We start from the raw sequence: 24,521 nt of genomic DNA on the forward strand, positions 1-24,521 counted from the left end.
TCTGATCAAATTAGGCCCATGTTGTGATATAACTTTCTATATTCACCATAAAGCTAATAAACTAATAAATTAGACAGAATGAAAATATCATTGGGCAGGACGGTGCACTAAAGCACAGCTGTAATTACTCTCACGGCCGGGGCCAATTTCTCAGATTTCGCCTTGGCCAAGTTTCCTCAGCTCACCGTGTCCCTAATAAGGCATAACTCACTCTACAAACATTAAATTGACTTATTTATTTTAAATTGCAGTGGAACAGAAAACCACGTTGATAAACCTATTCTCACGCATCTGCTTTCTCATGAACACGGCCCAACGATTTTTTTTAACAAAGAAACTCTCTGATCTGTTTCAGGCATTCCCATCTTCCAACCCAGCCTGGCTGATCCTCCCTCACCACGATTCCAACTTTAGAGATTTGGCTCACCCCCCAGAGGCTAGTGGAGGTCATCTTTTACATAGAAAGATGATTCAAGTTGAATTAATAATAATTATGGTGCTGACATTTACAGAGTGTGCATGACGTGGCTACCTTGGGCGGGGTTCTCTGCTGTGATCTCCGTGCACTTGAATTTGTTTAATCCTCAAATGTAAGCTGTGGGGACATCATTATGAGCTGCTGTTTGCAGATGAGGAAACAGGGGATCTGAGACGGGAGGTGACCTGCCCGAGGCCACGGAGAGAACAGTTTGGAGCAGGGCTGAGGGCCAGGCAGGGTGGTCTGAGGCCGAGCCTGGGCTCTCACCACCATCCTCTCCTGCCTCTTAGCGAGCCCGCACCAATGTGGAGGCACATCAGGCCCGCTTGGGCAGCTGGAATTCTGGCTGCAATTCTTCTGTAGAAGTTTGTAGTCAAAACAATTCTTTATTTTATTTTTATTTTGATGTCATTTATTTCTTTAATTTTTTATATATTTTTTAACTTTTAAATTTTTATACAATTTTTAAAGGTTGCTGCTGCTGCTAAGTCACTTCAGTCGTGTCCGACTCTGTGCGACCCCGTAGTCGGAAGCCCACCAGGCTCCCCCTTCCCTGGGATTCTCCAGGCAAGAACACTGGAGTGGGTTGCCATTTCCTTCTCCAATGTGTGAAGGTGAAAAGTGAAAGTGAAGTCGCTCAGTTGTGTCCGACCCTTAGTGACCCCACGGACTGTAGTCTACCAGGCTCCTCCGTCCATGGGATTTTCTAGGCAAGAGTACTGGAGTGGCTTGCCATTGCCTTCTCCCTTTTAAAAGTTCAGTTCAGTTCAGTTCAGTCACTCAGTCATGTCTGACTCTCCACGACCCCATGAATCACAGCACACCAGGCCTCCCTGTCCATCACCAACTCCCGGAGTTCACCCAAACTCATGTCCACAGAGTCAGTGATGCCATCCAGCCATCTCATCCTCTGTCATCCCCTTCTCCTCCCGCCCCCAACCTTTCCCAGCATCAGAGTCTTTTCCAGTGAGTCAACTCGTCGCATGAGGTGGCCAAAGTATTGCAGTTTCAGCTTAGCATCAGTCCTTCCAATGAACACCCTTCTGTTTATTACAAATGTGGGCTATGTACTGTTACAAATTACAAAATAATGGCCGTACTCCCCATGTTGAACAATGCATCCTTGAGCCTGTCTTACACGCGCTAGTTTGTACCTCCCTCCCCCACCCCTGAATCTCCCCTCCCATCCCTCCCCACTGACGACCACGTTTGTTTTCTGCATCTGTGAGTCTGCTGCTGCTTCTTGTCATATTCGCAAGTTTGCTGTATTTTTTAGGCTCCACATGTAAACAGTGTCCTACAGGGATCATCTTCCTCTGTCTGCATTATTTCCCTCCTCCAAGGCCATCTGCGTTGCTGTAAATGCCAGAATTTTGTTCTTTTTATGGCTGAGTAGTATTCCAGTGTGTGTGTGTGTTCACATTTTCTTTATCCATTCGTTTGCTGATGGGTCTTAGGTTACTTCTGGATCTTGGCAATTGTAAGTAATGCTGCTATGAACTTTGGGGGCATTTATCTTTTTGAATTAGTGCTTTTTTTTTTTTCCAGATATATACCCAGTAGTGGAGTTGCTAGGTTATATGGTAGTTCTATTTTTAGACTTCGAGAAACCTCCGCACTGTTCTCCAAAGTGACTGCACCTGTTTACAGTCCCCCCACCAGAAAACACATTTCTTGAGTGACGGGAGGCACTCACACCTGAGGGGTGGGAGCTGGTGAAGGCGGCGGTCTGGACAAGCAGACAGGGGTTACTGGGGGCCGGGTATGCACAGGGGTTTATCTGGTTTTCTTGATGGAGACATAGGAGGGTTTCTTGATGGAGATGCAGGCTTGGGCAGTTTACCAGAAACCATGATGGGCTGGGGAGAGGTGGATGGCAAATAAAGGCAAGGGGGAGGCATCCCTGGGGGAGGGCACAGCAGGACCCAGAGGCCAGGCGCTTCACCCAGAGACCTGTGGTTGAAGTGCGGGTCCGGGAGTGCGGGCAAGCCAGGAGGGAGGGATCCCAGCATCAGGGCCAGGCACCCTGGCCCACCCACCATCTCCCCGGCTGTTCCCTCTGCCCCGAGGCGACGATACTGCTTCAGCCAAGGGCTGTCTGTGAGCTAACGCGAGCCGGCCCATCTGGACCCACCGGACCCGAGACAGGAGGGGACGCTTGCTCGGGCAGGAAGTGTGGGATCCGGGGTTTGATGGGGCCACTCTCCCTGGAGACGAACTGGGACTGGCCCAGTTCTTGGGCACATATGTGACCTCCCTGAGGCCAGCTCCTCATGTTTAAACTGGGAGTGGCGATGCCTCCACCCAGGGGCTTTTCTGCAGAACTGATGCTCAGCCCTTTATCCCACTTCTCTGTTTGGGTGTCTCTCAGGCAATGGAGGTTTCATGAGATTCTGTATAGAAGCCCCCAGCAGAGGAACAGAAAATTCATTCGGATCCGTCAGGTTGGAAACAAACCCCTGCCGCGCTCCAGTGAGGGATTGCCGCTGCCCTCTCGGGCTCACTTTCTGGAAGGCAGAGTCCCTGACGGGGAGCCATGACCCACAGCCCATCTAAAACAGGGGTGTGGGTGTGACAGAGGGCAGTTGGGGTCCTCATCCTGTGCCAATCTCTGGGCCCGGGCGCTGCCAGGCAGCGATGCAGAGCAGGGGGCAGGAGACCCAGGGCTCTGGCAGAGCAGAGCTGTCATCGGTCCCCGCCCTCCCCGCGGGCAAGGCCACCGCCGGGGCCACCGAGCGCGAGTTCCAGAGCTGAACACTGAGGAGTGGGGTCTGCCCTGCCGGGCTCGGCCCCTCAGTGCCTTCCTCCCCTTGCTCAGACACCGAGAGGGTCCTTCTCCTGCTTGGGGCTCCACACAGACGCTCTTTCGTTGGTTGCCCTCTCTGACCTTGAACACCGCAGGAGCAATTCTCTTACGACCCTGTGTGTGAGCTGCCCCTCCGTTCCACGCGGGGCTGCAGTCTGGGTCCCGGCCTCCGGCCTCCCTAGGATGCCAGTCCCTGCAGGGAAGACCTTGACCCGATCTTGCGTCTTTCATCGCTGATGGAGTAGCCAGCCTTTCAGTGTGACCTCGGACATGTCACTTAACTTTTCTGTGCTTCAGTTTCCTCAGCTATTAAAAGGGAATGTTAATAACGGTCCATAATACACGAACAGCACGTAACAGCAAGCACAGAGGTGTTTTAGGGGATTAAACGAGCTAACACGGGCGAGGTGCTAGAACAGCATCTGGCACATACGAGAGCTCTGTGTTACCTACTGTCACTCAGCAAAGAGAGACTGAGCGCCAACACGCGCCTCGGACGCTCTAGGCTCACAGGTGTCCTTACAGGACAGAGCCCACTCCTCGCTCCGCTGTGCAGCAGTGCTGGCATCTCTCTGCTGCTGCCCGTGGTGTGACCTCGGGGGCGGGGCTTCACATGGCCTCTGAGCCTTGGACGTCCCGTGAGAACAGTGCCTGCCCCTCCGCGTCTGCTGGGCATTAGAGATGGTAGGTACAGGGCTTAGAACCAGCACATTCTCAGTGGCTAGTGGTTAGCATTGTTCACTCCAGCTTTCTTCCAGATCAGCAGCCTCTACTCCGAGGTCTACGAGCAGAGAAAGAACTTCCCATCCTTTGCCAAAACCATCATCTCACTCCTCAGCTCCGTCTTGGGAGGCAGGTGTTATGCATTTGTTCTACAGATTACAAGACAGAAACACAGAGCAGTTAAGCAACCTGCCCAAGGTCACGGTGCTTCCAAGTGGCAGCTGAGATCTGTGGGATGCTACCACCCCACTCTTGGTATGCAGCCGCTCCTTACCTCCGAGAATCAGGACCACCAGAACCCAGAGACCTCAAAGCCAGGACAAAGCCTTGAACACCCAAAATTTCATTGGAAAAGTGAATTCTCTTGTTTGCTCTTGAGTGTTGTCAAAAGCAGCATTTTCCCTCTGTGTGTGCCCCGATGACATCATGTTCCTGGGACTCCTGGTCCTTTTCCTTCCCTTACCCAGCCTCTGGATGGGATGAATCCACACCCTTACCCGGGTGTCTCAAGGAACAGCAGAGGATGGCTGTGTGGTTGGAAGAAGCATAAACACAGATATCATGGATGGTGATCAAATCGAAAATGCAACTACAGCAGGCCCTGCCTTAAGTGAGCACGTTCCATGAGCCATCTCGCCTAATCCTGGAAAAAACCCGTAGGAAAGGTACTGTCACCATCCCCGATTTTAATGGGGGGTGGAGAGGCACAGAGCGGTAGCGACTCATGTCACACAGCTAGTAGGTGGACGAGTCAGGACTCAAAGCCAGGCTGGAGTCTATGCCATCAACAGCACCACCCTTGGCATCCAGAGTGTGGAGGCAGCCGCCTGTGGTAGGTCTGGAGCGTGCACGGGGAAAGCGACCCGTCATACAGAAGGACTTCCTCAGAGCCCGGTGACAGGCGCCTCCCAAGCCAGGACCGTGGGTCACCCCACATCCAGGCGTCCGCTGGCATCTCCTTGGGCGAGTGCAGGTGCTGCCCCACGACAGCAGAGCGAGCGCTGCCCTCGGCCCCTCCTCCCGGGCCCGGGTGGGCGGGCAGCTGCCTGCTCTTCACCCGCACTGTCTCAGCCCCGCCACCTCCCCCTCCGCCTCACACTGGCGACCGGCAGAAGGCACAGATGGTGTAAGCTTTGGTTTAGAGCGATGCGTTCGTGAACATTCACCAGGCCACTGCTCACTTCTGCGGGCTTGACTCCGCTGTTAAGGGGGGGTGTGTGTGTGTGGTTAAACAGGACTGTTTCTGTTTCGGCCTTGTTGAGAATCCAGGATGCTCATTCCAGAATCTTAAACCCAGCGGGCTTGGAGCGGGAACTCCTCCGTGCAGGTGGCTGTCACTCCAGCTCTTCATGGCAGGATCGGCTCCAAGCACCTGATGGTCCCGCTCTGCCTCTGCCCCCCTCCTTCGGTTTCCCCGAAAAGCCCTTCCTCTCACGGGCCTCACTCAGAAACCAGAATCCCAGGTCAAAGCCAGCAACAAACAAGTTCTGTTTGACTCACCCTGAGATTTTTTTTTTATTTAAAAAAAAAAGCTTAAAATGAAACCAGTGACAAATATTTGAAAATCAGATTTCACATACATATCTTTATTTTTGAGTTCTCTTTTAAAAATGATGATGTGGCCTTTTTATTTTTACCAGTCATTTCCAAACTATAGCAATTGACTCCCTTAAGTAGCAGCTAGATCTAACCCAGGAATGGCCACTGTGTTCCCCACGCTGCGCACCACTCTACGGCCTGAAGCTGCATCTATTGGTCTTAGTTTTGTGGCTACAAGCCTAAAAACTCAAAGTAAATGTGTCTTAAGTTAATTAAAAGGGCTTTCCTGGTAGCTCAGCTGGTAAAGAATTTGCCTGCAGTGCAGAAGACCCCAGTTCGATCCCTGGGTCAGGAAGATCCCCTGGAGAAGGGATAGGCTACCCACTCCAGTATTCTTCGGCTTCCCTGGTGGCTCAGACAGTAAAGAGCATGCCTGCAATGCAGGAGATCAGACCCCCTGGGGGAAGGGAACAACTACCCACTCCAGTATTCTTGCCTGCAGAATTCCATGGACAGAGGAGCCTGGTGAGTTACAGTCCACGGGGTTGCAAAGAGTTCTGGACATGACTGAGTGTCTATGACAAATTAGTCAGAACTTTAGTCTTCTTTCTCCTAAGAGTCCCATGTAATGTCTCCAGAGCATATAGGGTGTTCCATGGCATCAGGGACCCAAGATCCTTCCCTTCTGATGCTCTATTGTGTATGACCTCCTTCTCAGTTCAGTTCAGTCGCTTAGTCGTGTCCGACTCTTTGCGACCCCATGAATCACAGCATGCCAGGCCTCCCTGTCCATCACCAACTCCTGGAGTTCACTCAAACTCATGTCCATCGAGTTGGTGATGCCATCCAGCCATCTCATTCTCTGTCATCCCCTTCTCCTCCCACCCCCAATCCTTCCCAGCATCAGAGCCTTTTCCAGTGGGTCAACTCGTCGCATGAGGTGGCCAAAGTATTGGAGTTTCAGCTTTAGCATCAGTCCTTCCAATGAACACCCAGGACTGATCTCCTTTAGAATGGACTGGTTGGATCTCCTTGCAGTCCAAGGGAGTAACAGGCAAATTTGGCCTTGGAGCACGGAATGAAGCAGGGCAAAGGCTAATAGAGTTTTGCCAAGAGAATGCACTGGTCATAGCAAACACTCTCTACCGACAACACAAGAGAAGACTCTACACATGGACATCACCAGATGGTCAACACCGAAATCAGATTGATTATATTCTTTGCAGCCAAAGATGGAGAAGCTCTATACAGTTAGCAAGAACAAGACCAAGAACTGACTGTGGCTCAGATCATGAACTCCTTATTGTCAAATTCAGACTTAAATTGAAGAAAGTAGGGAAAACCACTAGACCATTCAGATATGACCTAAATCAAATCCCTTATGATTATACAGTGGAAGTGAGAAATAGATTTAAGGGACTAGATCTGATAGATAGAATACCTGATGAACTCTGGACGGAGGTTCGTGACATTGTACAGGAGACAGGGATCAAAACCATCCCCATGGAAAAGATATGCAAAAAAACAAAATGGCTGTTTTAAACACTTGTAGGTAGGTCACACGCTGTTATTACTCCCAGTCCATCCTAAAGGAAATCAACCCTGAGTATCTATTGGAAGGACTGATGCTGTACAAAAAAGATCTTCACGACCAAGATAGTCACGATAACGTGATCACTGACCTAGAGCCAGACATCTTGGAATGTGAAGTCAAGTGGGCCTTAGAAAGCATCACTACAAACAAAGCTAGTGGAGGTGATGGAATTCCAGTTGAGCTATTTCAAATCTTGAAAGATGATGCTGTGAATGTACTGAACTCAATATGCCAGCAAATTTGGAAAACTCAGCAGTGGCCACAGGACTGGAAAAGGTCAGTCTTATTCTAATCCCAAAGAAAGGCAATGCCAAAGAATGCTCAAACTAACGCACAGTTGCACTCATCTCACACGCTAGTAAAGTCATGCTCAAATTTCTCCAAGCCAGGCTTCAGCAATATGTGAACCGTGAACTCCCAGATGTTCAAGCAGGTTTTAGAAAAGGCAGAGGCACCAGAGATCAAATTGCCAACATCCGCTGGATCATGGAGAAAGCAAGAGAGTTCCAGTAAAACATCTATTTCTGCTTCATGACCTCCTTCTTAAGTTTGCCTCAAAGTCTGAGAAGGCTGTCCCAGCTCCAGCCCTTGGGACTACATTCCAACCAGGTGGAAGGGGGAAGTGAAAGAAGCAGGATGCACCTCCTCCCTTAAGGCCCCTCAGGAAGTTACACAGAACACCTTCACTTACATCCCACTGGTCAGAATGTAGTCACATGGTCACATCTGCTGCAAGCGTGACTGGGAAATGTAGTCTTTATTTCATGAAGCCATGTGTCCAGCCATCAGGGTTCCATTACTGTGAAAAGGGAGTAGCTGTTGAGTTGCTGAGCTTTCTTAGACAGTCCGCAAGTCCGCTTGTGGAGAGGAGGCCTTGCCTTTGACTTTGTCTCTGAGGTACTGTCACTTCATTGGTGACTAGCATACCGTTGTTCATCTTATGGAGTCGCTCTGAGGAATTCACAAGATGACTGCTTTGTTAAGGCCTATTTCCCCCAACTAGATAGAACCCCAGCTCCATGAGGACAGTGATTTTTGTTTGCATTGGTCACAGCTGTACCTAGGGCAGGTGTGTCTAGCAGCATGTAGGGGAGGCCCTGACACATAGTAGGGACCCAGTAAAAATATACTGAATGAGTATCTTGAATGTCGTCTGAGTCCGAGGCACTCGCTGGGTGTGATACGGAGCAGGGAGCGAGATGCCTTCCAGCGTTCACATCCCGTGGCATCGAGCCCACAGCTGAACACACTAAGATAAATACCTATTACCTTGGATGAGATCTCGGTGCCAGCCAGAGTCCAGGCATTTTAATTTTGTTTTGACAAAGAGGCTGATGGGAGAGGCTGGCGTCTCCCGGCTGCAAGCGGCCCTGGGGCGCCCTGGCCTGACCTTCCCCGCTCTCAGCCCCCACGTCGTGCAGGACAGTAAAACATAATTGGCTTGCCCTACTTTTTAAGAGAATCCAGATTGAAGAATTGGGTTTTTTGGTGGGCTGACCTGTTTAAGAGCCTTAAGAGGAAGCTGGGAGTTTCAATTTTCCACTGCCAAAGCAAGGCTGTTTTTAGCTCAGCTTTGATGAAACAGCGGGAATCGGGTTCGGCCCTGGGTCACCCATCAGCCGACCTGGTTGGAAAAGGCCTCCTGAGGGGCCCCGGGCTCAGCTGCAGCTTTGCAGGGAAACGGGAGGTTTGTTTTATTCAAGCGGAGTAATTGATCCTGCTTTGAAGCAGCGCCAGGGCCGTCCTGAAGGAGACAGGGAGCGTCAGGCCACGCTCAGAGGCTGGGCCCTCTTCACGGGCTCCTGGAGCCAGGCAGACCCAAGTCTCCACCCCAGCTCGTTCAAGCATTAGCTGTGTGACCTTAGACAAATTGCTTGTCCCCTCTGGGCCTCAGTTTGCTAGTCTGTTCAACAAAGTTTGCCATGTCTGTCTCCCCGGGCAATCGTAGGGATGAACGACAGAAGGCCCGTGGACTGCCGCATCCATCGCGGACTTTGAGGCTGCCTCACCCGACTCTGTCCCTGCAGGAAGCCAGGCTGACTGACAGCCACTGTTGTGGGGGCTAGGGGGCAGGCTGGCTCCAGCCCCAGCAGGTGAGGCTTCTCTGAATTGCAGTTCTTTGGTGTGCCATCTGCTTCTCTAAGGGTCAAGAGCTGTCTTTGAGCCTCTTTTCTGATCCTTTTGTCAGACTGTGGTTGAAGAGATTGGCCTCTGGGCCACTGCGGTCCCATATTAAAGGGACCCATGTGATGGATTCTTGCTGGAGTTTGCTTCCAGGAAAAAGTGGTCCCTACAGACGAGGCAATCAGACCTTGGTCACCAGAAGGTACAGCCGGGCCATGCACCCAGGGACCTATGCTGCTGCCTGCAGCTGGCAGGAGGCCTGGAGCAGAAATCATTGCTCTAAAGCCTCACCCCTCTCCAGCCTGGGGGAGTGGGTTTCCATTCTGCCGCTGATTTGCTGCCCAGGGGAGCGACCTTGCAGAAGCCCAGAACCCAGAAAGTTGACAAGCATGTGCACTCCAGACATCTACTCCGGAGCCTGACTGCCAGGGAACAAGCCCCAGCTCTGCCATCCTTTGGCTGTGTGACCATCACCAAGGTCTAAACAACACCCCCACGCGTCAAGTTCCTATTCTGTGAGCTGGGCTGATGATACTGGTGCCCAGCTCCTGAGGCTGTTGTGGGGGCTGATCTTTGCTGACGGGGAAACCCAGGCACGGATGTGAAGTTACTTGGCCCAGACCCCTCGACGACAGCACGTTAAGGCTGGGAACGTCTGACACACGGGAAGCTCCGTTACTGTCACTACTATTATTTTTCTAATTTCAGAGGTGTCTGTGAGGGTTGACAGAGGTCAGCTCCATGTGCTTCCCACGGGGTCTTGTACACAGTAGGTGCTCAATGAACCATCGCCGTGCAAAGATGAGTGAGGCACACGTTCCCGAGCCTCTCTTGGCCCAGTGACCTGACTACCTTACACAGAGTAGGGGCGCGGCCGTGTTCATTGAACACGATCAGAGTAATCGCTGACGCCAGGAAGTGCCTGGGTCCCTGGGACAGCCGCAGTCCACACCTTCCCTTCCTGCTGAACGCAGGCTTGTTTCCAATGGGCTTGGTGTCTTCCTGATGCCAGCTCTCACTCACGCCAGGTACAGAGGCAAAGACAGAGATTCTAGTTAAAAAGCAAGTGCCCTCGGGGATGGAAGGGAGGCAGCTAGCACAGCCTCATGGCCTCAGCCTTTCTGCCTGGCTTCTAGTTGCCTCACCACCCAGCTTCCTTGGTCTGAGTTCCCTTTGGGCCATCGCTGGGTCCTAATTCCCTACCGCCCAGCATCCTTCTCCACGGGGCATATGCCCCATGCCATGTGCTTGCGGGGCCTGGGGTGGTGGCATAGGGTAGAGACGAGGTAGAAGGACCGTCCTAAACCCTCGGGCCCTCCCGCCCTTGCCCGCCTCCCGGCCCAGACCCTGTGTTGAGCGGGCTGACGGTGAGGGGCTAAATGGATCAATCAGGATGTGGAGGAGAGAGTGGTTTCCATGGCAGCGGCAAGAGGCTAGAGAAGAGAGGCCAGGAGCGGAAGGGGAGGGGAGAGAGCAGGAGGGGTCAGCACGGGAGGAGCGGGGAGGGGGACGCCGCAGGCCAGAGGGGCAGGAATGGGGTCAGCAGAGAGACAGGGAGGTGGGGCTGGGGTTCGGGCCCAAAGCTCAGGGAAGCAGCCAAGCAGGGTGGGAAGGGCCAGGATGGATGGCATGGTGACCCCCACCTTCCATCAACCGGGTGTCCATAAGGCCAGAGCAGCAGGGACCAGTGATTCTAAGTGTCATCAGCCTGCATCCCGGTTACTAACTTCCTGGGCATCCCAGGCTAGGATCCCTCCATCTAGAAGGTTCCTTGGGAATTCACCTTTGGAAGATAAAATTCGGTTTCCCACGGGCTTTTTCCCACCTTGGAAACAGGTCAGTTCCCATTGGCCTACTGAGAAAACCCTGCTGCCGTCTCTGGAGCATCCCTCTGGGCAGGAATGAGGGGGCTTCCATGGTGATCTTGTTCCAGCCTCAGAACAAAAGGCTCGCTATGGCGGTGATGCAGAAGCCAAGGCCCAGCGAGGCAGGCAGGGGACTAGCCTGAGGACACGCAGCCCTAGGACGAGCTGTGTTTGGATAAGCATCCCGCCTCCCCTGCACCTTCCTGTCCAGCACACAGGGTCCCTTCTGGGTGAAGTGCTAGAACCGAGCAGGGTGCGGCTCAGGAGTGAGCCAGCGGGAGGCAAGCGGCTTCCCTGGGAAAGTCAGCAGAGGGTCCTCACCCTCAGCGTAGGGAGGGGCTGTCCCTCTGCAGCACTTGGACACTAATTAATGCCTTAATGCTCATGGGAAGGAATTGCTCATCCACAAATCTGGGCCAGGAGCAGGGCCCAAGGTGCGTCTGAGGTCCCTGGATGGGTCGGGGGGAGACCAAGGCAGGGAGGGGTTGGCAAGGGCGCCAGGCTGTTCTGGAACTTCTCCCCTAGTCCCCCTCCTCTGTCTTTCTCCGCTCCAACCGTCAGCCCTGCATTTGATTGGAAGCCACAGACGTTTCATCCCCACTGAGATGGTTTTATGATGGAAACAATTTTCAGGTTGAAAAGGGGGATGAAAACCACACTAATGGCTTTTTAAAGGTTCTGGAGGGAAAAAAAAGTTTAGGCAGTTTCTGGAAAGAAGGAGAAAACATACAAAGAAAAGGGAATAAAGATCTCAGCACTGAGGGAGGGGCTTCTGGGACTCTCCTAGGCCTCCTGCCGAGAGGTCCCTCTCCCTCCCCACCCCTGGTCCCCGGGACTCCATCTCGAGAAAGCCCGTTCACTCTACCTGGGGCTGCTCAAGGGTCCCCAGGCGAGCCCACCACTTTCAGGCTGGCCAGACCCTCGACTGGCTCCTCGGCCCGAGCGGCTGTCTGGAAGCCGGGTCCCCAGCTGTGGGCTTCCAGCCCCTTTGGGCAGTTCTGATGCGTCCGTCTCTGACTCGGCTCAGGGGCGAAGTTGGACCCACAGTCTCCAGCTCTGTGCTGTAAAGCAGCACCAGATTTCCTGGCTCCCTGAGACCCTGACTCACAGAGCCTCCAGCCTGTGGCTATCATAGCGGTAGTTCAGTGAAAAAAAACCTATTCTGTTCCCCCCACCCCCACGCTGTCGGGGCTCCGTGACCCCATCGCCGACCTCAGACCACCCTGCAGGGGGCCGTCTGGGTCTGTTTCCCGGGGCGCTGTCTGGGTCAGCTGGCACAGGGCGCCTGGCCTGTCTGCCGTGACCTGCCGCTCACTGCTGTCTGGACGAGTCTCTCCAGTGTACTCATTCGTTACACAGAAGGTGACGGACATCCTGATTCGCCTGAAGCTGAAGGGTTCCTGGGACACGGGATCTTCAGTGCTAAAACCAGGAAAGTCTTAGACAAACCAGAACTTGCTAGCTGGTTAGGACGAAGGCTGGGAACTTCCATATGGTCCAGGGGCTAAGACTCTGTGCTCCCAATGCAGAGGGCCCAGGTTCAATCCCCGGTCAGGGAACTAGGTTCCACATGCCACAACTAAAGATTCCATGTGCTGCTGTGAAGATAGAGGATCCCGTGTGCTGTATCTAAGACCCAGGGCAGCCAAAGAAATTAATATTTTAAAAAAAGACCAGGCTGGACTGGGAGATCTGATACTAAGGAGGAAAACCCCCAGGTTCTTCCATGTACAGCCTGCGCCCATAGGATGGATCCGCTCACTGAGGGGAGAGCTTTCCCCTCCAGCAGCCTCTCTGCCTGGCACACGCTCCCTGTCCCGGGGAATGTCTCCCCAGTCTGCTCCTGGAAAGGGCTTACCGGAGGAGAAGATCCAGGATTCAGTCCAAAGGAGGTGAAGGAATGTGTCTGACTCATCGGGTCACAGGCAGCTTCCCCAAGAGTGCATTAACCAAGGCAGACTCAGGTCTTACCATTTCAGGTGACTTTAGCCAAATTCACACCAAATGGGATGTGACCCTTTGCCCTGGACTCAAGTCTAGGCTCTGGGTCCCAATTTCTTGGCTGAGCTTGAGGGTAGACTCACCTCCAGGAGGCCAGGAAAGACTGAGGACACTTCATCTGTTTCAGAAACTGGGGCACAGGGAACAGCTGCAGGTGTGGTCCCGGAGGGCAGACTGAGAGTCAGCGTCAGGTCGGTGTAAAATGAGTGACGGAGGCCACCAGGCCAGCTTCGTGGCAGCCCCTGGTGGTTTCAAGGACCCATGCAGAGCCTCAAAATCCACCCATCTCGGTCAAATTCCATTCAACTGTACCGTCAGTGCCTTCCGGGCCCCAGGTTCTGTCGGTCTGGTGAAGCCAGTAAAGGGGGACTCCCCAGTGTGTCTAGTGGGAGAGGGCGCGTTTAAACAGATGGGTGGAGCCAAGGCAGAGGGAGGGGGGCTGAGGACCTGAGACCTGCCTGGAGCTTTTTAGAAACTCCTAAGCCCCGGCCCAGAAACCTACTCGAAACTTCATTTGAACCAGATCCCCAGGGGATTCTCCAGCACATTCAAATTGGAGCCGGTACCCCAGGACCTTCTCAGGGTCTCGTGTAGAGGATCCCATCCCAAGACAAGACCGAGGTGTAGACAGGCCCTTTCTTTCCTGTCCTCAGCTGCTTTCTCAGACTTTCCAGTTGCAACAAATGCTACCCCCAGCAGCCAGTCCATTTCTGACTGCGCAGGGAAGTGTGTGTGTGTATGTGGTGGTGATTGCAGCCATCCAAGCCCCATGGAGGGAAAGTTAGACATGATGAGGGCGGCTGGGTGGCAGGGCTGGGGACCAGCTAGGGCCAGCCCAGCAGTTGCGCCCTGGGGCCACTGGACCGAACCAATAGATGTGGGCTGTCCATGGGCTCCCACCCAGGCTCCGTAAACTGCACAGGTGTGCGGGAGGGTCACATGCCTCGACCCGCACCCCACCTCTTATGGGAGAGCAGCGTCTCGTTAGCAAACAGCCCAGCGGCACCCAAGGCTGCCAGGAGTCACAGCCGTTTCTATTAGCTCTGCCTCAGAGCCCTGCAGAGAGGAGCCGGCATCCTGCAATTGCGCCTCTAGTGTCACGGGGCCGTGACATTTAAACTTCGGAGGAAGCAGGTGTTGGAGGGAGGGAGAAGCAAGGTCTGGGCCTCGGGGAGTGTGCAGCCAATCAGGGAAGCATGGCAGGCACAGGAACAGTAAAACTTCATTCCTTTCTACTTGAGATCTTTCCAGCAAGCATCATGGACAGCTGGGCAAGAACCCAGCTAATAGGATTGCGGGGGGTGGGTTTAACCTACTTGCAAGAACGAACTATTGCCAGGCTCCTTAGAAGCTCCGTTTCTATGCAAACAATGGTTACACAAATGAAAGGCTCTCTCATCTCTTCATTAAAGCAGAGCCTCAAAGGACCAATCGCTCCCTGAATCTTTTCCATTAGCCCGGAATGAGGTTCTGTCTACATAAATGAAGACCCCTGCGTGACAAAATGCTTTTGAAACCGGGTCGATTATCAAAGTTCGGCTCTGACAAGCCTTCTTCTTCCGCGGCTGAATTTTGGCAAGAGATGTGAGGCCACGCACCCCTTTCTTCCCTCCATCCCAACCTCCCTTCCTCCTCTGGGTTCAGGGCCGATCAACGAGGGTCCCACGGTCAGACTGGGTTTGGGCTCGATCCTCCAGTGGCTGGAAACCACAGGGAGATTTTAAATCGAGAGAGACAGAGCCTCACTGTGGTAAGGCCACTCTGGCAGCAGGGAGGGGACTCGGGCAGAGCGAGATGGCAAGAATGAAGGCGGAAGAGGAGCGGGTCCAGGCCGAGCGGAATCCTCAGGGTGGAGGGAAGGCGCTGACCGCGGGCCACCTGTCCTGCGAGCGACTGTCCCCTGGAAGAAGACGAGAAGAAAAGGGGGTCGGAGGCGAATGTCACCCACACTTTCCTCACGGGAGTCCTGCAGCCCCACCCTCCTTCCCTGGCCACACGATGCCAACAGGACTTGCTATTTCAGCTTAGAGAAGCATTTTTAAAGTAGAAATAAGGTAAAGTAGGAGGAGCTGCTTCTAAAGGGAGCGCCCCCAGGTAGAGTGTGCAGAGGCAGAAAGCCACAAAAAGCCCAGAGGTCTTCATACCATCTCTGTATGAAAGCAGTTAGGCTGCGTCTTAACATTAAAATACGCCCAGCCGCACCACTCCCTGGTGTGAACCCAGGAGAGATGAAAGCGTTCGTCATACAGAGACTTGTCCATGCAGTTCACAGCAGCCTTATTTGTCGTGGCCAGAGAGCAGCCCAAGCACGCATCAGCAGGGCAGTGGATAGATCAGAGAGGGTGTATCGCCACGGAGGCTGCTCGGCCTTACTAACGGACAGACCAGTGATAAAAGCAACATGCACGAATCTCAGTAATGACGAGAAAGAAACCCAGCAAGAACCATGCATGTTCTGCGGTTCAGTTTATATGAATCCCTGGAAAGCGTGGGCCCAGCGCACAGTGGCAGGCAGTGGGTCAGAGGTTGCTTGGGGTGAGGGGCAGGTTAAGGGCACAAGGAAGGGCACAAAAGGGCACAAGGAAACTCCGGGGGGTGATACGTTTACTATCTTGACTGTGGCAGTGGCTTCCGTGGTGGGTATACATGGCGTGGTGTGTGTGCTAAGTCACTTCAGTCGTGTCTGGCTCTTTGTGACCCATGGACTACAGCCCACCAAACACCTCTGTCCATGGGGCTCTCCAGGCAAGAATACTGGAGTGGGTTGCCATTTCCTTCTCCAGGGGATCTTTCCGACCCAGGGGACTGAACCCTGGTCTCCTACACTGCAGGCAGATTCTTGACCATCTGAACCACCAGGGATAGTCAATACTTTATTGTAAGGAGAACTTTGTGTTAGATGGCTTTGACCAACGATAGGCTAATGGTAGTGTCCTAAGCACATTTAAGACAAGGCTAAGCTATGTTATTCAATAGGTTCAGTTCAGTTCAGTTCAGTCTCTCAGTCGTGTCCGACTCTCCGCGACCCCATGAATCACAGCACTCCAGGCCTCCCTGTCCATCACCAACTCCCGGAGTACACTCAAACTCATGTGTTTTTAGCTTGATATTTCCAACTTTTAACAGGTTTATCGGGATGTGGCCTCATTGTAAGTTGAGGAAGATCTCTATTGCTCTGTATCCTTCCATGCTATGCACTCAACACTGCAAACACAGTAGACGCTTAAGAGTTTATTTCAAAATTTTAATCCATTAATGGCGTAGGGGAAAGTCTGACAAGCGCCAGGCTCTTCTCTAAGAGCATATGCATTTCATTAATTTAGGTTTCAGGTCTCAGCAAAAGTCACTTACTGGGTCATCTGATTCACCAACAATATGGGAAGATTAACTCTAAATTCTGCAGCCTGTTTCCTCCCAGCGCCGCCCTCTGCTCCCAAGTCCCTGATCTCCAGCCTGGGAGAATCTAGAACTCTTCCCAGTGGAGAGACAACGTCAGGAAAGGAAGGGTGATCAGAGGTTGTAAAGTCACACGAGTGTGGAGACTGTGACTACAAAGGGCTCTGCAATCAAGGCGCCCGCCGGAAGGTGAAGAAGGGAATTTAGGAAAATAAAAGACCGTCCCATTTCTCCCAGCAGGGAGGAAGCCGATGGCTCTTATTACCTTCAGAGGTAGCGAGGCTCAAAATAGAAAATACGCTGAAGAGCAGTGGAGGCAAATCCTGGTCCCAAGGAGCTGAAATTAATTTGCTGGCGAAGGACGCCCTGAGAAGCAGTGTGGGGATGGGACCGGAGCTTCCAAAGACCTCTCTTGGGTCTTGGCGTCCATCAGACTTGGTTTTGAATCATAGTGCCCACCTACTCCCTCTGTGACCGCCTCACATCCCTCTTCTCTGGCTGCCTCAGTTTCCTCGTCTGTACAATGGGGATAATATTATTGTTATATAATACATACCAGAGCTGGTTTTAGACACACTGCATTATAATAGGATAGTGTCAAAGATCCAAGGAGATAGGATAAGACAATGCCTCTCACTGTAAATCTCTGTAAATATCAGCTCCTCCCAAAGGCTACAGTGTCATAAGACAGGTATTGTAACACTCATTTATGAGTTGGAGAAACCAAAGCTCGAAGAAGCCAAAGAACTTTATCCAGCCTCATGCAGCTAGTCAGGAGCAGAACCCAGACCAGAACAAAGGATGCCCAGCTCCTGGCCCTGGTAGCTTCACCCTCATTCATACAGTGGGTATTCCCGGAGAACCTACCACGTGGCCAGGCTCACCTTTAAGGAGCCTATCTGCTTCCCTGGGAAGGAAGACAAATGGATACCAATGTAGCTTGATATGGATAGGGTAGGTGCTCCAGACAGACGCAGCCCTGGGGAGGTGGAGAGGGACTCTGTCTGCGCCGGGAGTGGGCAGGCAGGGTAGCCTGCCTGGCAGAGGCAGCACCTGAGTGTGAGGCCTAAGGGCCACTAGGTACCTAGTGATTCTGGTCCGTTGGGCTCTCAAGCTACATCAGCTCTGAGTTAAGCCCTTGAATCATCCCACATAATCTTCTCAACTGTCTGACAGAGAGGGGTCATGAATGGGGAAAGCGAGACTCAACTGCCAGGCTTTGAAAGAGGCTAGAGGCTTGTCGTGGGAACAAGAAAGGAAGAGTGGGCCAAGCCGAGGGAACAGGCTGGACAAAGATCCACAGATGCAGGAGACAGTCCTCGCACCTCTGTGCACACCTGCCCAGGCCACGGGCCCTGAGGCTCGGCACTGGCCGCAGCGCAGAGCAGGCGTGAATACCTGCCCTCAATGTGGACTGCCTGCGGCCCTGGCCCTGGGCCTACGGGAGCCCCAGCAACCAGGCTTTGCCCGGCCTCGCCCGAGCCACGGGGGCCGTGGGGACGGCCAGTGGGGCCCTGGCTGTCTCTGTGCCCAGCTCTTCACACACAGTTACGCGCCCTTCAGAACCACTGCCAGTGTTAGTAAACTCCAGCTGCTAAAGTGTATTACACTGAACTCGCCAGAAACCTCTGTCGTTATTAATGGTTTATTGATTGCAGCCCATGGCTGATGAGAGTAGGGCTCCTCACCCCCAGGCCCCTTGGGGCCCTGCTATCTGCGGAAGGCCTTCTAGCCGGCATGCAGATCAATGCCACTCAAATCTGGAGAGAAAGGGGGTCTCCCGGCCACTTAATCCACTTTAGGAGGATAACACTGAAGGCACAGGCTCAGATGAGGCGCTGAGAAGAGGCGGATTGGTCCAAATCAAAGCTTTGAGTGGAAGCTGCTGAATCTGCAGACGGGAACGAGCGTCGGCCTTCGCGTGGGGGAGGGACGGGGGTACAGCGTGGTTTGCAGCAGAGAGAGACTCACACCACGGCTTTCTGGAATGTCTCGCCGTCCACTCATTTTGTAACTCTTGTCTGAGTACCTACCATGATGACAAGCCCCATGCAAGGCCCTGGGACACATTGGCAAGCCAGCTAGACTCAGACCCGGCCCCCGTGGATTCTTCCCGTGTGTGGTGGGCGAGGAAGATGTTCGTGAGTCTCTAATGTACGTCATTGAGGTAGGCAGGGATTACTAAGGAGGGAGGTGCAGAGACCTGATGCAAGAGTCAGCTATTGCTCCATAACAAGCAGCCCCAAATCCGGATGGCCAAAGCACCAGCCAAGTATTCTCGCTCAGGAGGCTAAGGGCTGGCTGGGTTTACTCCTGAGGGAGGCCTTGCCTGGACCAGCTGAGCAATGGGACCTCCCTCCACTTATTCGCAGCCTCCATCAGAGGCCGTTCCCAGGACAGAGGCAGAGGATGGAGAGAGAGAGATAGGTGGGGAAGGAGAGACCGAAGTCATTCTTCTGAAACTTAAACTTGGAATTTGCACGCCGTCACTTTCACCACTGTTAGTTGAAGCAAGTCACAAGGCCAAGAATGGGGAAATAGATTCCTCTTCTAGGTGGGAGGGCTTCCCTGGTGGCTCAGGTGCAAGTAAAGAATCTGTTTGCAATGCGGGAGACCTGGGTTCAATCCCTGGGTTGGGAAGATCCCCCGGAGGAGACCATGGCAACCCACTCCAGTATTCTTGCCTGGAGAATCCCATGGACAAAGGAGCCTGGTGGGCTTCAGTGAAGAAGACTCCACTTCTAGGTGGGAAGAGCTATAAGGGCATTTTGCAAGGTACAAGGAGGCTGTTAATCCAGGTTATCAACGTAATCACTCCTCCACGGCCGCCTAGGAGGTCACTTTCTAAGTGGCTGTGTAACTTGAAGGTTGTAGCCAGAGGAAGAAGATGCCACATTCGCAGGAAGACGGACTTGCGATAAAAGGGCTAACTCAGAAGAGAAACTTGGCTCAACGCACCCGTGAGTGTCACCGATAATGGGTCCCGGATCGGATTTTTGAAACGGAAAAGAGACATTAGTGGAAAAACTGGTGGAATTTGGGTAGAGTCTGGAGTTGAATAAATAATGACGCATTAATGTTGGCTCTCAGTCTGACAACTGTACTATGATCGTGTAAGAGTTAACAAAGAGGGACACGTGAGGGGTGTTTTCTGTAAATCTAAAATAATTCCAAAATCAGAAGTCTGTTTTTAAAAAGGAACTCGGCACGTGGGAGGAGTGGAAGCAACGCCGCTGTCACTGCAGGAAGGTTGAGCCGAGCCTTGCTGGCCCAGATGAGAGCCCTGGTCTTCACCCGAGGAGCAGAGAGGAGCCTTTGAAGGGCTTTAGGTAGAGGAATGCCATTAACCCTACTTGCATTTGAAAAGGTCTGGGGTCTACCTGGAGAAGGATCAAGAGGGAGATTAGCATGGCAGAGAAGCTGGTTAACTGTTCCTCCTGTACTCCAGGTGAGAGAGAGGTTGACTGTGGAGATGCAGGGAGGAGAAGGCTTCCGGATACGTCCAAGAGGTGGAGCACCCAGGACTTGGTCACTGGCTGTGTTTGGGGGAGCAGAGAAACAGGAGGTACCAAGAATGGTGCCTGGAGTATCACTGGGATCCCTGGTGGAAGGCAGGACCGCTCACGGAGATAGGGAACTCGGCAGAAGGAACATCCAAGGACGTGGAGACAGTCCCCAGGCAGGAAGCTGCCTCCTTCATAAAGCACCCGCCCGGACGTCCCCAGCGCTGCCTGCTGGGCGACCTGCGTGTGTCACTACGCACACTGCTTGTGTTGCTCTCACCTAGACGCGAGCGCCGTGGCTGCCCAAACACGCCCCCCGCGTCCCTGTCACGGCAGCACGTCTGCTGCGTGGCTCAGCTCCGTGGCCGTTACCTGTGCGCGTCCACCCGTGTGTCAACAGTGTCGCTATTATATCGCTTGGGTAGCTGCCAGCTCCCTGTGTCCCCGGAACCTGTGTCTTCACAGAGATGTCAGCTGGGCACCTGTCACCTACGCCTCAAGTTGCCTCTATAGTAGCACCTGAGCGCCACCTAAACGTGTCACCCCAGGTGACTGTCACTCCGCAACCCTGCCTGGTAGAGAGGCTTTTTATTTTTTTCCAGGCTAGCTGAGTTACAAACAAAGAAAATAGTTCCCAGAGGGAAAACAGTTCCCTGCTGTTTCTGCTGTCACCATGTTCTTTTCTCTCAAGACGGGAGATAGCCTCTTCCCCACCAAGCTTCCCTGATGAAAACCTCCCCATTCTTGAAGTCCTTTCATGACAAGTTGGTAGACCAGGTTTCAGCCTCTGTGTTTTCTGTGGAAATGAAGATGTTTGTTTATGCTAATGTGAGCTGGGCGGTGGGCGGCAAGGAGCCTTGCTTAGGTGGGTTGGCTTCCTCCGTGAGACCCCTGGATGGGGAGAGAGGCTGGGAGCCCAGGAGTGTGTGTGTGCGCGCATGCATGCGTGCGCGTGTGGGCGTGTGTGTGTGTGAGGTACGGGTGGGGGACCGTGAGTCACAGGCAAGGGGCTGGAAGACAAAGATGGGGTGGGGACAGCTGAAGAGAGAGGAGAGGAGTGGCCCCGAGGCACGAGTGCTCGGAAGCAGCAGGTGTACAAGAGGCTGGCTGAGTGGACAGCGAACTGAGTTGGCACGGAGCTGGGTGTGAAGGCAGAACTGAAGGACACCCCTTGGCGCCAGCAGGGCTGGGACAGGCGTGCGGGCCTCAGAGCCTCTGCCCATCCTTAGCCACCACCCTCCCACCCCCCCGCCAGGCCTCTGGTAGGACCGCAGGGCCAGCGTTACGGGTAGGGCCCTGTGCTTGGCACTTCCTGGGGTTCCCTGAGCATCAGCTTCTTCTTGGAGTTTTCTGCGGCTGCATGAGAACCCCCAAGACGCGAACGCAGAGACCTTCCTTCTGTTGTGGCCAGAATAGGCCCCTCGTCGGGCGCTCCATGAGGCCCAGAGAAGGCCGGAACTCGCTGGAGGACACACGGGTTTCCCTGTCACGGCTGCATAGCCTCTGAGCTTCAGGTCAAAGCTCCTCCCCTTCCGAGTGTCCAGATCTCACTTGCCAGAAGCCCCCTCTCCCCGACAGGCACCCCAGGATCGGGGGACCACAGGCAGTGGTCCCTCTACCACCTTAATGCGGTGTTCCTGCTTCCAGAGGTCTGACGGTCACGTCGTCACGTGTAATCCTCACTGCAGGCCACCCCTTCACCCTCCGGAGCCTAGGGCACAGGGCCTGGGTGCCGTCGGTGTTCTGTGAAGTCGCTCCTGCTCCCAGCACGGCACGCGGGCGTGTGCTGGTGGGTCCAGGAGCGCTGCTGAGAGAACACTGGACGGTGGGGCTTTGGGGGTTGGTTTCCCAGGTGCTGTGACTTCCAGCCCCGGATGATGGGTCCCCATTCTGCTCCTCTGTCCCCCCCGCAGGCTGCCCGAGGTCCGCGTCTCCGATAATGGCCCCTATGAGTGCCATGTGGGCATCTATGACCGCACCACGAGGGAGAAGGTGGTCCTGGCTTCGGGGGACATCTTCCTGAACGTCATGGGTGAGTGCGGGGCTGTGGGCCCTGGTGTCGCCACGTGTGTGCACACGTGCCTGTGTGTGTATGCGTACCCAGGCACACGGAGGGGCTGGCCCGGGAACCACCTGCCCAGATGCCCGCCGTACTGGCAGGAGACCCTCTTCTCGCCTCGGCTTGCCCTTGAGGGCAGGAGGCCGGCCGTGCCCAGGTGTGACCTGTGGCCTCTCAGGAACCCCTTCCCCTTCCAGCACTGTCACCCGGGCCTTAGGGAGGCGGGGCCCAGCCCCATCCCTGGAGCCCCGTGGACCCGCACTTTAGCAGGCAAGAATTTTACCAGGGGATCACCCACGCACCGGACTGAGTGCTTTGAAGAGGCTCTGATACCTTGATTAGATGAAAGAGGACCCGGAGGGGCTCTGGGACTTCCTGGGAGGCAGCAGCCTGCAGCGGCCTCTGGGCCCCAGTTTCCCCTTCTGTAAGATGGGAATGAGATGCAGGCCAAGTGGGACATTCACAGACCTCCTAGCTCCAGGCTCTGTGACCTGCTGAAGTCCCAGGGAGGAGATGCTGAGCTGTGTGGACAGCTTTTCCAGGCAGAAGCCAGGAGCCATGTTCCTGGAAACACCTGTGGGCAAAGTGCTCAAAGTGAGGGTGGACCCTCCCCAGGGGGATGAGCCTCCAGGAGCCTCTGGGGCGCAGGAGGGGGTTGAGGAACATCTCAGCGATGCTGCGCACCCACTGCAGAGAGAATGTCCCCCCCCCCCCCCCCGTGCGCTTCCCGAGGCCTTTCCCAGAGCACAGAGTCATCGGGGGACAAGTTAGAAAGCGTGCTAGACTGGATGCCAGCGTTCCCGGTTTCCACTCTGCATCTGGGCCTCCATCTCTCCGTCTGTAAAATGCGGACAAGAACACTAGTGCCTATCTCTGACTGGTGTGTCCCCAGCCCAGCCTCAGTTTCCCAGCTTGTAAAACACAGCCTTTCCCAAGTGGTCTCAGAAGCCCCTGCCGGCACTGGCGGTCTTGCCAGGCACAATCTTGAGTTCTGGGTCAGCTCTGCGGCCAGGATTCTAGGCATGTGGTCTTGACTCCAGACTGTGTGTTCCCTGCTTTCCTTATCCAGTGATATTTTATCAGGGGAACAAAGCTTACTGTACTCGGGCCATCAATGAAAGCACAGAGGCCCCGTGGAAAGTCACTGCTTCTGGGTAAAACGGAAAACCGCCACAGGCCAGAGGGACTCCAAGTCCCACAGGAGTAGCAGACTGTGTGTTCTGGCTTCTGGGGGTCAGGCCGTGCTGGGAGGGGCTATGCCACGGAAATCTCCCCTCTTGCAGCCACCCACCCACGGAGCACACGGAGTACACGAAGTCCTGTGTACTTCAGTAAGACATGTTCTCAGTGTCCGGCCCTGAGCTGGTCACATCAAGGAAGCCAGTGAGGGATGAAACTTTGTCCACCGAGGGGCTCCCAGTCTGCCGAGGGCCATATTCTCAACCATTTATTCATCAGACACTTGTTGGGAACCGACTGTGTGCTGGGTAATGGCCTCACGCTTTCAGCAGGAAGCGTCTGTCGTTGGGGAATGTGAGTCCCGCACATGCTGCTGTTCAGTCGCCAAGTCGCTGCACGAGACAAGCCTAAGACGTAAGCACAGATGGGCAAGCGAGATGTCTGGGCTCATTCTCCGTCGCTCAGGGTCTGACCCTGTGAGACCCTCCGGACTATAGCCGCCAGGCCCCTCTGTCCATGGGATTTCCCAGGCAAGAATACCGCAGTGGGTTGCCATTTCCTTCTCCTGGGGAGCTTCCCAACCCAGGGATCAAATGTGCGTCTCCTGCACTGCAGGAGGATTCTTTACCACTGAGCCACCAGGGGATGCTTACGAGACGACTGGATAGTGATGAATATTGAGGAGAAAATCATGCAGGGTTATGGGGTCAAGGGTCACTGCAAGTGGAGTGGTGGCTAGTTTAGAAAGGGGGCTCAGGGAAGGCTCCTGGAGGCCACGCGCTTAAGGGCTTTCCAGGCCTTGCGTCATTTAGACCTCACAGTGAACCTGAGGGGAGGGACTCATTACCCTTATTTTGCAGACACAAAATATGGATAGGCATGAGAGAGCTAGCGACTTGCTTGAAGGCACGCAGCAAGGATCGCAAAGCCTTCCTGTGAGATCAGGCCACTTTGTGCTGGGGTCGGGACCCAGGCCTCTCGACTCCTGGGCCCGCTGGGTTGCACAGATGGAGGTGGTGTAGACGATCCGGAGGCACATGGTCTCACCAGCGGGCCCTGAGCCGGCTCCTGCCCCCGTGGGCTCGCTGCCCTTCTCCGCACAGTGAGGCAGTGTAGACGATCCGGAGGCGCATGTCTCACCAGCTCACCAGTGGGTCCTGAGCCGGCTCCTGCCCCCGTGGGCTCGCTGCCCTTCTCCGCACAGTGAGGCAGTGTAGCCGATCCGGAGGCGCACAGTCTCACCAGCGGGTCCTG

General features: G+C 54.2%; 1 protein-coding gene across 2 annotated transcripts in view; it reads left to right on the forward strand.

Annotated features, from left to right (window-relative positions):
* The window catches only part of IGSF21 (immunoglobin superfamily member 21), a 274,585-nt gene that overhangs the window by 207,870 nt on the left and 42,194 nt on the right, over positions 1-24,521 (forward strand). For both annotated transcript variants that reach the window (XM_088841593.1, XM_088841596.1), the window contains exon 4: positions 21,943-22,061. In XM_088841593.1, the coding sequence (XP_088697719.1) occupies positions 21,943-22,061 (119 nt within the window). The remainder of the gene's footprint in view (positions 1-21,942; positions 22,062-24,521) is intronic.

The sequence above is a fragment of the Moschus berezovskii genome, chromosome 2 (assembly GCF_049115385.1).
Source record: "Moschus berezovskii isolate FMDL1 chromosome 2, NW_MosBer_1.0, whole genome shotgun sequence".
Lineage (NCBI taxonomy): Eukaryota > Metazoa > Chordata > Mammalia > Artiodactyla > Moschidae > Moschus > Moschus berezovskii.